Here is a 14,686-nt window from a genome sequence, read left to right as displayed (position 1 = left end):
CATGCCAGTATGGAATAAGCATGTTAAATGATGACGCCTACTCTACTGTCTGCTTTAGTCTTCTAATTATAGTGTCATTTTTATATAAGTTGAAGATGATCATCAGGGAAAGCATGATTGTGACATCATAATTCTGCCTGCTTCCTGTTCCTTATTTCATTAATCACCTGTTTAAGGATAAATACAATTAATACAGCCAGTTGATGAGATATTGTTCAAGTGAATATATGATAACATCTACTAAGGAGAAAAATTTTAAGATTATTGTGAATGATTTGTTTTAATCCATCAGTAAAATGCTAAGATATTTCTTTTCCTAAATATTATTGTAGACCAAAATGAATGACCTACACCGTCAGTTGGACCAAGAAGTTCAGTCTCACCAAAAGTCTAAAGACACAATTATTGAAATGACACGTCGAGTAAATACTCAGAAACAGGAATTGGCAGCTACACAGGCAAAACTCGCATGTGCTGAAACTAAACTCTCTAAATCATGTAAGGAACATTATTATTAGTATTGGTATTAGCATTGTTATCGTTGGGATGAGGGTAGATGCTTGACAGAATTTTTACAGTATTTTTGATTCTTTGTTCTAGGTTAAAATCTCACTGAGGTCAGGTTTTCCTTTCAACCTTTCATACAAGTACTGTGATTAGTAGTATTGAGTAGCCCCTTACTCTCTAAACTGCTGGCTTTGTGCCTAAATTAGAAACAATTATTACAATGATGGGAGGAAATTGGTGAATCGGCAGAATTGTTAGAGCACTGGGAAAAAAATACTTTCCAATATTTGTTCTAGCTTTTCACATACTGGGTTCAACTCCTGCCAAAGATAGATTTGCCTTTCATTCTTCCAGGGTTGATAAAATAAAGCACCAGTCAGGTACTGGGGAGTGATTCAATTTACCGATTCCTCCACAAAATTTCAGGTCTTGTACCTTTATTATGAATGATTATTACTGTTGGGATTAAATAGTTAGATCAGAGAAACAGGAAGGTGACTGGTTTTGTTATGCATTCTAAGTTCAAATCCTGTTGCTAAGTGGCAAGATTAAAACCCATTCTGAGCTCCTTATTCAATAGTGTTAACAGATGAAAAATATGAGTAATAAATCCCTCCTTGGATAGAATGTTAGTCTGTTATTTTATGTCTTCAGATCTGTTAACACTGCATGTTTCTATATCTAGGTGTCTTAAGAGTTAAATGCTTTTTTTCCAGACACATTAGAATACCAGAAGCAGATATGATTTCATAATACACAAGCTTGTAGTCTTTAGTCATCATGCTGCTACTCTATCTGTTGATATTCCTGCAAAATGGAAGCAACCATTCACATTTATGATTTAAGATTACTAAATGTCTATAGTTTTTTGTGGCTTTGATTACCTTGTCACTAATACTGGGATCTTATTATATTATATGCCAAATGTTATGTTGCAAATAATAAAATAATCTACCTTATACTTTTGTAGCACTTCTTTTGCATTCATTAGGTGGAGGAGCAGTGACATTTTAGTAATATGTTGGGTGATGTATAATTTGGTTAATTATTTCTTTCTAAATTTTTAGATGGCAGCATGGAAGTGAGTAGCAATACAACTTCATTACAATTTAATATTGATGGAGAATCGTTAGCAGTGAAGGATTTGCGGTCTCGCTTGAATGACTCACAGACTGAAATAAAAGGTGATTTTTATTATATAAATTTTACTGTTGAAGTTTATTGCAAAACCTTTCTCTGTTTCTTTCTCTCCATGAAAGTAATATGCTAATATTATACTCTTCATTATTGGCTGGAATAGCTCTCTATTTAGAAATACTTTTTTTGTGTGTGGTGGGGTTACATCAAATGAATAACATTAAGCATAATTTAAGTTTCAGAGATTGATAGAGATGGTGCTAAGATGCAATATTGGTCAAAAGAATCCATAGAATTCAAAGCATTGCATCACAAGTAAAATTAAACTTAGATTCTATACATATAAAACCAATGATAGAATACAATAAACACTAGTTTATATAAAACTAGTTACATTCTTTACATAGAAAACTAGTAATAGAATACAGTAAGCACTGGTTAATATAACGTCATATTCTTTACATATAAGACCAATGATATGATACTTAAGTTAATATAACACTAATATTCTTTATATATTTAAAATTAGCAATACAGGGTGTTTTGATGACTTTTTAAGTCTCCTCTTTCACGAAAAGCTTGATGTATTGGGGAACAGTCAATGGCATTGGAGAGCATATAGATTAAAGTTGTAGTTAAAAAGTTAAGTGACTTGGTGGACAGGAAGCTGCCTAAATATTAGAAGAGAGTTACTTGTATCAGAATGATTTGTGCTGGGTATCAAAATGCCAACATCAAGAGACTGCTCAATTCTCTGTGAACACTGTAAATGTTGAAAGATGTGACATGGACAGTTGTAATGCCATGACCAGCAGGAAGGGACTTAACCAGCATTCTGACTGTGGCCACACACAGGAATTCACCAGTTGCAGGACAAGGTGATGAAAGATCTGCGCAAGGGAGTATGGGATTTGGCAAGAAAGATGAGTGTTGGAGTCACCACAATGAAGCTGGCCCTGAATTTGAACCTTCGCTACCCCTTGTACAAAAGGCAAAATGACAAATGCTGACAGCCAAAGCCAAGAGGAAATACTTGCCACAGTCAAAGAATCCCTTGAATAAGCTGAGGCATCTTGTTGAGCTGGGAATGATTTCGTTTTTCTCAGATGGAAAGAACTTCTGCCAGGACCAGTTGCACAATATCCATCACAACTGGTGGTTTGCCTACAATCCATGTGATGTCCCACATACCATGAAAACCAAGTTCCTCCAAACTATGATAAGCTTAAGGGGTGTCTTCAGTGAGAGTGAAGCTCCATTCACATCTTTGAATGGAGCTTAGGTTCAATTTAGACGGTTATGTGAAGCTGCTGGAGACTGGTTAAACCTTGGTTGAAGAGGGCTGCTGCTGCTGGAAGGCCATGAAGGTGTGGCAGCAGGATTCACCTCCTTGCCATACTTCAAGAAAGAGTTAGAAGTGGTTGTCAGAGAATTTATATGACTTCACCCACCCCAATTTCTGGCCTTCTAATTCATTCAATTGTAATCCCATGTATTATGTGTGTGGGGCACAGTTGAGAAAGACACCAGCTGCTCTGCCAGCAACACCAATGCCAAGCTGGTGGCAAAGATCAAGGAGCTGTTTGAAGATCTTCCCAGGGACACAGTAAGGAATTCATGTGCTAGGTTCTGGAGCCTTCTTGAAGATGGCTACTTAGAGTAATTTGTTATCTTCCAACTATAAATCTAGTTGGTATTTTTTGAGTTTTAAAAAAATACTTTTATTTTTGGATGGGATATTGTATTGTTTTCTTTTTCTTTTATGCAAACTGTTATATTTAACTTGAACACATTGTATATGTCAAACCCTCGTTTTAGGTGAGTTAGTTTTAACTTGTTCGTGTTATTTCATGTTAACATATTTTATGCAGAAGCTGTAAAAAACTTAATAGATATATGATAAGAAGAAAATCAATATTAGTTAATTATCTGATATTATTTATCATCATTTTAGGAAATACAAAAGTGAATGATTAGCAGAATCATTAGCCCATTAGAATAAATGTATTGTGGTGTTTGTTTCAGCTGTTTACTTTCAGAGTTTAAATCCTGCTGAGATCAACCTTCCTTTTCATCCCTTAAGTAAATAGTAAATTTATATACCAGTTAAATACTGAGGTTGATGTAATCAAGTAGCCCTCTTCATTATGTATTTCTAATTTTATGTTTAAATTAGAAACAATTATTTTTGCAAGTACTGGAGATAAATCTAAAGCTTTTATGCCTATATCAAGACAAGGTGATTATTGAGTTCATCACTAAGTAAATATTACATCAAACATTTATTGGAGTTACCCTACCAAGTACATATTTCACAGTTTAATTGGGAAATAAATCAAATAAATTTGACAAGTGACTGAAACTACTGCAATGGAATTTTTCACTCATTTATAACTTGAGGATAAGCAATATTTATCATAAAAATTTTCTTTTTGTTCCTACACAAAGAAATGGTAATGGCATATGCACATATACAGATACCCATTACTTTCTCACACGCATATTCACACAGCTAATTGTCCCCTTTGTGTGTGCCAGTAGCATTTGTGTGTGTGCACGCACACACACACGCACATGCCAAAAGTGTCCATTTGAAACTCTCTCTCTCACAAACACTTTTACCATCCCTTTTCCGCAACGACAGATTGTTTACCCCACCGGAATTTACCATTTGAATTTTCATATAATATATTCCTGTTAGCGTTACTATCATGCATGTCTTGTCCTAATTCTGTCTTATAGCTGAAAGGCCTTTTATGTATATTTATACGTATAACAAATATCTGTGTTGTTTCCCTTTGTTTTTTGTTTCACATGTCTTGTCTCAATTCTGTCGCAAAGCCAAAATATTTTCTCTGTGTGTGTATAAAATAATACTTGTGTTGTTGGTTATTTGCATATATTTATATTACCATCCTTGTATTTTTATTTTTTTAAATATATTTTACTGTTCAATCTACAAACCATGTCTTTTTTTTTTTTGTACTTGTCTCAATTTGTCCTTCATTCTCACTCATTTATATTCCAGCAATGTTTTGCTGTTGTTGCCACCAAAATGAAAAATATTATTGATAAGGTGTCAAAATTGTGAGGATTTTTGATCAATAACTGATATGGGATGAGTGTATCCATGTCCTTTGCATGTTTTTTCCTGTTTTCCATGTTCCTTTGTCATTTTCCTGTGAAACATTTTACTATTTGTGTGTGTGTGTGTGTGTGTATATATATATATATATATATATACAAGAAAAAAGCAACAAGAATGGATTAGTTGTTCAGTACAATTGTTTCATACGAAGAACAGCTTTATTAAAAGCTGCAAATATTGCAGCAAATACAAGTGTCCCATATTCATCAGCCAAAACACATATGAGTTTTCCAAACATCCTAGGGGGTGAGGCTACACTCATGAAGTATCGAAGAGAATTCTATAAATTCTTTGCTTTTTATAGAATTCTCTTTGATACTTCATGAGTGTAGCCTCACCTACTAGGATGTTTGGAAAACTCATGTGTTTTGGCTGATGAATACGGGACACTTGTATTTACTGCAATATTTGTAGCTTTTAATAAAGCTGTTCTTCGTATGAAACAATTGTACTGAACAACTAATCCATTCTTGTTACTTTTTTCTTGTTTATAATCACCCCACATTATTTTATGGTTAATACCATATAGATTTCTGGTGCATCTAAGTTAAGTACCACATTCATGTGAATTCATTGGAACTCACTTGAATCTTAATTGTTTTTACTGAAAATATATATATATATAGACACACACACATACACCAATAGATAGACAAGAAATACAATAGATTGAATAATACAAACACACCATTCACATGAAAATAGAAGGTAAGATGCATTAATAACTTGATTAGGTATGTGGTAACAACTAAAACAATATTAGTCAATGCTTAATATTACTTTTAATTGCCACAGAATACAATTTTTCCATCAGTTTTTTAATGTGTTATTCATTAAATGCATTAACACTTACTAGGTTTCCATGTGATATATAAGAACTACATGGATATCTTTATCTATATTCATCTGTAGCCAAATGTCCACAGGTTAAAGCTTTTTGAATATCAAAAAGAACACAGCAAAACTACTAGTTTCTAATTGTTCTTGCTCTTATTATAGGTTTGAAAGAACAGTTGGAAAAGAGTCGAAAACATGTAGATCAGTACAAAGCTATCTCTGAAAGCCTGGAAAATAGTTTAAAAGATCAGAACAAGGTAAAAAAAAATTTAATGAATTTTGTTTTCATTATATAAATTTTGTTTCAAAGATTTTATTGAGAAATGATTTTTTATTTCTCTATTAAGGAGACAAAGATTGTATTTCTAGTCCATACTTTACTGTAAAAACTGACCTGGGAACTTTTGTCTTTGTTTCTGATGCAATACATACTATTCAAGCAAATAATTAAGAGTTTATAGATCTTCCATACACATTTAATTTAATTTATTGTTTCACTATTTTGTTTTTCTTTTATGTATCAGCCTCACAGTTTTGAAATGTTTCTCACTCTTCAGTCAAACTGTCACATATTGTTGAGGGAAAAGCTGATTTCTCTGACAAAATAATATTTATCAATAATATTATAATACTTTACATAGTGTTGATTTGATTTAATGGTTGATGTTTTATGATAAGGGTTTTTTTTTATATATCTAAATAGTTGAAATAGCTATTTGCAGTAGTTATCAAATTGGTATTGTAATTTATTTTTATGAACACTTTTCAAGGCAAGTGAAAATTTCAACCAAAATGCTGAAAAGAAGTTGGAAACTCTCAAAGAAGGTTTGTAGATTTCTATTTTATTGTAAAGTTTATTGGTTAGTTTGGTTAAATTCTTATTACAGTAAAACTGTTATTATTTCACATTGCAACTGTTTCTGTAGTCATTGACTATATAGTTAATTATGTTAATAATAATAAATATTTAATAATTTTATGAAATTAGATTTAATTTTCAATTTCATATATGTATTGTTATTTGGATTTTAATTCTTTAATCTGTAGCTAATGAAAGCAAAGACAAAATAATTGAAAAACTGGAGAAAGAGAAACAGTACTTGAATGAAGACAATACAAAATTATCAGAGGAGAAACACAAAATGGTAAGTCATCATCATTGTTTAATGTGTTTTTGCTGGCATGGGTTGGACAGTTTGACAGGAGCTAGAGCAGGCCAGCCAGGGAGCTGTTGAGGTATGGTTTCTATGGCTGGATGCTGTTCCTAATGCAAACCCTTTTACAGCGTGTGCTGAGTGCATCTTACATATCAATGGCATGGGTGCATTTAGACAGCACCAGCAAGGATGCATTTTCTATGCACCAGCACCTTTAAAGGACAAACCTATATGTATGAATGACCACAATTTTACTTAGCTTGATGCATCTTCTCAAATACAGCCAATCATCATAACTCCTGGTCCCTTGTCATTTTCTTAATGAGGCCCAGCATCTGAAGATCTTTTCTCATCAATTCGTCCCATGTCTCCCTGGGTCTTCCCTTTACAATTAGAGCTCAGCATTTCTTTATACAGCTGTCCTCATCCATACATATCACATGACCAAACCAGCACAGTCTTCTCTCTTGCACACATCTGATGCTTCTTACGCCCAGTTTTCCTCTTAAATCATTTACACTCTGTCATGTGTGCATACTGACATTACCCATCGAATAGAGCATACTAACTTTTACAAGTCCTCTGTAATCATAGCCCATGTTTTACTGCCATGTAGCATAAGCTGTGTGTGCATGGGCAAGTTGTACATACACAAGCAAGTCAGGTAAGTCAATTTGGTAAATTAAAATTGCATACATAGTCTGTCAATTTTAGAATATGATAAGCGTTTCTTGATAGAACCTCAGCTAATTGTAGTGTATGGAGAATATCATTGTCACATTGTATTCCTTTATTAGTTGCAGTTGGTAGTGTTCATTGGGGCTCTAGCATTGTAATGTTTGGCAAGTACTTCTATTATAGCTTTAAATTGACCAAAGCCTTATGAACGAGCTGTGGATGGTGAAAGTCTGTCAAAGGAAACATTCTTGTGTTTGAGTGTTAGATTTAATCCATTATATAGCTTAGCACCACCATGTAACCCTGTAGTGCCTTTATTGAATGCATTCAGACCAGATGCTCAACCTGAGGATAACTTCCTTTCACCAACCTCCAAGACTCTGTAAAGTATTACAAATGTTGCCCTTCATCTGATTAAATCATGTAAACCTTAAAAAAAAGGGAGGTGGATGGAGGCTGAAGGGTTAGCAGTTCATACCTTATTACTTGTGTTTATGACCAAGGCAGCTAGCATTTTCTGATTTAGTCCTTTAACCCTTTCGTTACTATATTTCTGACCAAAATACACCTCTTATGTGTTTCAATTAATTTCTAACATAATCATAAATTTAGTCTGGTTTCATTAAACAACTATAACTTTTTTATTTATCAATATATTAATGTGATTTTTGGAAGATAATTTAATGAAATGTTCTCAACCAATTCTATACTATAATTTTTGTCACAAAGTGACTCTAATTGCAGGTAGATACAGGTAAATTCAACAAAATATAAAATTATTAAAATTTTTGTTCAAACATAACTATTGAAAATGGGTTATTAGCTAATATTCAATTGGGTATACAACAAAATTTTACTATAGAATTTGTTATTCTGGATAACTTTCTGATACCGATAATAATATTTATGGCAAAATAGGCCTTAATTTCATTTAAGGTTGTGGGAAACCACAAACTATCCTTTCTTTCGCTTTGTTTACATTTAGCGTAAAGGTTCGTTTCTGCCGTAATTTTCTGATACACATAATATTTATGGGTAACTTTCTGATACCCATAATAATATTTATGGGTAACTTTCTGATACCCATAATTATATTTATGGCAAAATAGGCCTTAATTTCATTTAAGGTTGTGGGAAATAACAAACTATCCTTTCTTTCGCTTTGTTTACATTTAGCGTAACGGTTCGTTTCCGCTGTAATGATTTCAAATAGGCTTATTCGAAAAAGTAAAAAGAAATAGTCTAAGGCTTTACTCTCCTGGGAAAGACTGTGGCTTGGTCCAGTTTCTTCAGAAAAATCACTGAAAGAAACAGTTTTTAAATTTTCACTCCATTCAGGTGCCAATTCATTTTCTTTATTGCTGTCGGAGCTCTCGGATTCACTGCTTTCATTTTCGGAAAATGAAACATCGGATTCATTATCAAATACCACGTGCTTTGTTTTTTTCAGTCATAGAGTTAGATTTATGAAGGTCTTCAGTAGAAAATCCTTCGAATTCTGACTCTCTGCTTGATATAACGAAATTCGTATCCATTTTTTGTCAGAATTACAAATTTTGAAAACACAATAGGAACAAATTTCGGAAAAAAATCTCCCAAAATTCACGGAATTAAAATTACACTTCGATTTTTGTACAAAACTGTAGATGAACTGTTTACGAAGTATAATCACGTGTTTTCACGAATGTACTAAAGAGATTTGCTCTCATATTCTCATTTAAATATGAATAGGTAAATATGGGCAGGTTTGGTCGGCTTGGTCACATGAACCAAAATTTTTGGGCGGTTTGGTAATGAAAGGGTTAAGTCATAGATAGATAGACACAGATAGATAGACACCGTGGATACTCAGCTTTCTAGTGGAAGCAACCAGTGCCGTAAGTTGTGTTGAGTTCAAGTTTTCCCCTCGAAATATTTCGGTCTATCCTGTACATAGGAGGAGACTTCAGTCTCCTCCTATGTACAGGATAGTCTTCAAGTGGTATTGCTCTGTTCATATTCAATCTTTTTTGACTACAGTAACCTGATACAACAATCTTCTTCATCTAAGAATGACAAAAGTAAACCACACTTGTGAGTGATCTTGCTATGTTTACTATTAGAGGTAAATAAATCTCCAGCCAAATATATGTCAGGATGTGAGATTTAGGAAGAGAACTAACAAGTTCAAAACTTACAAATTTACTTCTTTAATTCTGTCTCTTCAACCTGTTTCCATTGTTTTAAGTGTTTAAATATATTGTTAACTGTTGATGGAATTAAAAATTATTGTGCAAATTATGCTGATCCGTAAAACTTATGTAAATAGCCAAACATTATCACTAATTTAATATCTTGCAGTCTTGATTGTGTGTCTGATATAAGCAGCAGTATCAGCCATTTTCTCAGGTCCTGTTGTTATCTAGAGGTGCTATTCCAGTGGTTTTCAAACTGGGGTCTGCAGTCCCCTGGGGGACTATGAAGAAATTTTAGAGGGACTGTATTGTGAAAATGGGTGGCTTGAGACAGTTTAAAAATTTCAAGACTTTCAATTTCTCACATGCTATCATCCTTTTTTGTTGTTGACTTCTTACACACTTGTTTGCTAATCACACTTGTACAACAAGTGTTATTGACCCAAGGAAAATATACAGGTATAATGGTGGATTGTGCATGTGCTGTCAGTATTCTACGCTCACATGATTCACAACTCCACCATTGCAATCTACATGTTTGCCTGTCCTCGTTGGTGCAACTTCCTGCATGACTTTGCCCTTTGCCAGACACTCTTTCTCATCCCACATGATGACTGGGCTTTATGAGGTGTGATTGTTCTTCATGGCAACGTGTTCTGACCGAACAGTATTCTTCATGGCAACGTGTTCTGACCGAACAGTATTCACGGAGGTTTATGTACGGACAAAACAACGCTCATATGCACTTCAGATTTCTTCAGTTTTCAGTATATGACCTGCGATTTCCTTCTACCAAATGGACATAAATGGGTCTTACACAGTTGTTAATACCAGATGCTGAGGATATTTTTAGACTGTTTTCATTTCGTTTGTGTTGTAACTAATTGATCAGCTGATTCTCCATATTTTCATGTGTATTCATTGTATCCCAATAGGGTATTGCATGGATTAAATTGTGGTTTTCATGGTTGTGGGTCTATGGTCAGTGCAGTTCATAGTCCAGAAGTTATGGTACATAAATGTATGTCATTTTTTTCATGTTAATTAACCTGCATTTCATAGGGGACTACGAATCAATGAAAAAAACTGTAAGGAGACCAGCACGTAAACTTTTTTGCTTTATTCAGTGATGTCCCATTGTCTTTTGACTAGCTGTATTGGTAGAGATGTGTATATAAAATATGTAATTAAATACATCAACTTATAGCGATTATACTAATCACTTCTCAGTATCTAGTTAGGACACTTTTACTGTAGAGCCTTGTTAGCTTCAAAATTATATTCATCCTCATCAGAGTTTTTGACTCCTTTAACAAAGATTTTACAACATGTCATTTTGCGTTTTTCTCTAATGTTGTTGTCTTTAGTTCCTGTTTATTTGTGCATGATAGCTAAAGCAAACTTTGTTTTTATCATTTTCATCCTATGAACAGGTTTCTGACCTTCGTAAGCAACTCTCAAACCTCCAGAATGAACTACAGGAAGCTATCCAGAGCCGAAAGACAGCCATAAGTAATGAGCAAGCTGCTCGGGAAGGATATGAGAACCAGATTAAATTGGCTGCAGAGGTATTGTTTTGCTTATCTATAATTTGACATTAAAGGGTTGTGGGCTGAAGACACATAATATAATGTAGTCCTATTTGAATTATACCTGAAAAACAGGTGAAATGGTGGTCATGTACAAATAGGCGCAGGCATGGCTGTGTGATAAGAAGCTTTCTTACCAACCACATAGTTCCGGGTTCAGTCCCACTGCATGACACCTTGGGCAGGCAGGCGTCTTCTATTATAGCCTCAGGCCAACCAAAGCCTTGTGAGTGGATTTGGTAAATGGAAACTGAAAGAAACCCTTCATATATATATGTTAGGGTTATGACATTTTGATTTTTTTGGAAGTAAACAATTTCATATAAGTAGGGAAAATATTTTAAGGTTTTTTTAAAAAAGACGTCACCTCCTACTGAAGAAATATAACACCACTTTTGACCCAAATCATGCAAAATTTTAGTGGGCTACATAATGCCTATGGAACTGTGTAAAGATGATTGTCGTTGATATGAGCATGAACACTGGGGAAAGAAATGGCATAGCCATTCAGTTGCAAATACTGTTTGCTCAAAATGGTTTGAAAGAACTATAATTTATTGGTTATCAGCATCATATCCCTGATAGAGTTCTTCGTGTTGTAATGAATAACGACCTTGGAAAAAAAAAAGTTATCTCCCAATATTGAATATACATTCATCCCAGAGCTTCTAAGGAATTATGAGAAACTCCAGGCTACTTACAATAATAGTGAAGAAAAGATTACTGAATCAGCAGGACAGCGAGTTGACATGAAATTTCTATTTCATTTGACCAGAGTTTTTCGTGTCTTGGAAGAAACCGGAAAATTTCCTACTGTAAAGTTTCAAAAAATACCCAACTTATGTAATGCAAGATGGAATTCTCAAGCAATACTAGCTCTTTTTACATTTATTCTTCTACCAGAGAAAAGAGTTTTGCTTCTCAATGTTTGTCGATTCATCTCTTACAGCTGGGCTGATTTTTGGTTTACTGACCAAGTGTTCAAAGCACATGATTATCAGAAGTTATGTGGTAGCCTACAAATTCATAAAAAAGCATTGAACTATGTAAAAGAAACTTTTGTAGTTGAGAACCATCAAAACCGGAAATTCCCAGAACAAATCAGAATGCAGAACGAGCAATCAAGTGCCTTCAAGATCTTTATAATGTTTGTAAAAAGGAGGAGAAACAGTTATTTAAAATTGGAATTAAACCTATAAAGTCAAAAATATGTATTGTTTTTAATTGTGTATGTTATTGAATGCTTGTAGTGGCCTATGTCTTAAAATAGCAGAGAGTAATTTCAATTTAGTAATCTTAAAAATGTATAAACACACTTTTATTTCATATCTCTCTTGTGTTTCCAAGGATTTAGGCAGTGGAGACACTGAAGTGTGAATCTTGTGCCACCTAGTGATTATAGTTTTAAAAGCCCATAACTCCGAAACTACCTCAACTAGAAAGCTGAAATTTCGGATATACAGTTTCTGCATTTCATTGAGTCAGCACGCCAAGTTTGGTAAAAACATGAGCAGGCATTATGAACCTCACCCCCTTAGAATTTTGCATCATTTAGGTCAAATGTGGTGATTGATTTCTTAAGTTGGGGGTGACATTTTTTTCAAATAAAGCAAAATGTTAGTTTCCTAACTTTTATGAAATTATTCATCGAATTACAGTATAGGGTTACTAGGTTGTGAAAATGTCATAACCCTAATATATATATATGTGTGTGTGTGTGTGTGACTGTGTTTGTCCCTCCACCATTGCTTGACAGTCAATGTTGGTGTGTTTATGTCCCCGTAACAATTCAACAAAAGAGACTGATAGAATAAGTACTAGGCTTACAAAGAATAAGCCCTGGGGTTGACTTGTTTGACTAAAACCCCTTAAGGTGTACTCCAGCATTTTTTAAAAATGAATAAATAAAGTAGAAAGTAATATGTCAAGTAGGTTTGGACAAAGATCCCTGGTCCAAAGCATTAGAATCTATTCCTTCTTAGAATACACTTAACACAACTCTGTTCTGTTGTATTGTATCAACCTGAATTCTTATTAAACAAGACTTTGAGATTATTTTTGAGGTGAGGATTATGATGATATATTGGTCTCATCATCATGTCATGCCTTTATATTAAAGAATTCACATTACAACATTGTCATCAGCTGTACACCTGCTTTGCTGCTACTCAAAGCTTTTGGCAGTAATTTTCATATTTTTAGTAGTACAGCCCACCTCATGATGATCATATCTTAATGCAGCCTGCTTTCTGTGAAAGGTTGTGCATGCCCAACCAGATCCCTCACATTACACCTCCCTGCAGTAAAGCTTTTACCAGTATATTGGGACATAGGGATACACAAACCCTACTAACACAATCATATTTCAACCTAAACCTGTTATTCCATTGAATATTTTGTTTTGTATGATTAGAAAATTTCATCCAAAAAATTTTAGTTGAATTCAGAAATAAGGATTTGTTATTTATTGTTACTGAAGTCATATTGTCTTATTTACTTTTGGATAGGACTGGACATAATATAATCCATATTTATTTTCAGTTTTATTGCTGAAACTTGCACAGCAGTCATCATGTTCCACAATTACTGTCATCTTAAACAGCTGCTCTCATATTACACAACCATCATCTTTTTGCATGACAGTACAGTTGCTTTCACTCAAACTCCATAAATTGTTTTGTCTGTATTTACACCCGTCTTTTGTTTCATTTCAGGCTCAGGACAAATATCAAAGGGAACTTATATTGCATGCTGCAGATATGGAAGCTCTATCAGCATTGAAGAAGAATGTAAATATCAATGATAATAATCTTTATAGTTATCTAGTAATGCATCCCGGTGTTGCCCAGGTGTTATGACTTACAGCCACATTGTATTATTTGTTTCTTTCTTATGGGTAGAATTGGCACATGAGGTGTGTGAAATAAAAACACTTCTTTGTAAACATGTTTTTCAGTCATTTTGTGATGAACAATGTTAAAATTGTTGACACCAAAAACATGTAGAATGGTAGCTTAAATTAGAAGGAAATTCTAATATTGCCCCTAGATTTACAGATTTAAAGGATTGGATGCTGTATAAGGACGTAGAGGTATCCATATTGCAGAAAGTAAGGTACATAGAAAGAAAGCTGCTTCATTATGAAAATCATCATCTCTAAATGTTTGGGCAGACTGTACATTTCAGTGAAGCCGACAATGCTTCTGGGTAAACTATGTTTTGTGTAAGCCTAGTGTTGATAGAATAAATATACTAGTCATCTGCACTGCTAACTCAAGAGCATACGACATATAGTTGTCCATGAGAAAAGCAGGGTATTTGTAAATTGAGACCCACAATTTTTAAAGTATGACCCTGGGCTTTGTTGATTGTCATAGCAAAGCAGAATTGTACTGGGAACTGGAGGAGCTTGAATTATAACGACACATTTGAATGAATAAGGGGCATGCATGGAATGTA

The 14,686-nt window shown here is 34.0% G+C and overlaps 1 protein-coding gene across 1 annotated transcript in view; it reads left to right on the top strand.

The window, feature by feature from the left end:
* LOC115214460 (nucleoprotein TPR) overlaps positions 1-14,686 on the top strand; it is a 136,549-nt gene that overhangs the window by 99,335 nt on the left and 22,528 nt on the right. Inside the window, exons 25-31 of the mRNA XM_029783658.2 lie at positions 333-498; positions 1,575-1,691; positions 5,792-5,886; positions 6,400-6,454; positions 6,677-6,774; positions 11,072-11,206; positions 13,942-14,016. Of these exons, the coding sequence (XP_029639518.1) occupies positions 333-498; positions 1,575-1,691; positions 5,792-5,886; positions 6,400-6,454; positions 6,677-6,774; positions 11,072-11,206; positions 13,942-14,016 (741 nt within the window). The remainder of the gene's footprint in view (positions 1-332; positions 499-1,574; positions 1,692-5,791; positions 5,887-6,399; positions 6,455-6,676; positions 6,775-11,071; positions 11,207-13,941; positions 14,017-14,686) is intronic.

This window comes from Octopus sinensis, linkage group LG7 (assembly GCF_006345805.1).
Source record: "Octopus sinensis linkage group LG7, ASM634580v1, whole genome shotgun sequence".
In the NCBI taxonomy this organism is placed as follows: Eukaryota; Metazoa; Mollusca; class Cephalopoda; order Octopoda; family Octopodidae; genus Octopus; species Octopus sinensis.
The sequence above is the reverse complement of the archived record's forward strand: the minus strand, read 5'-3'. Positions and strand labels throughout refer to the sequence as shown.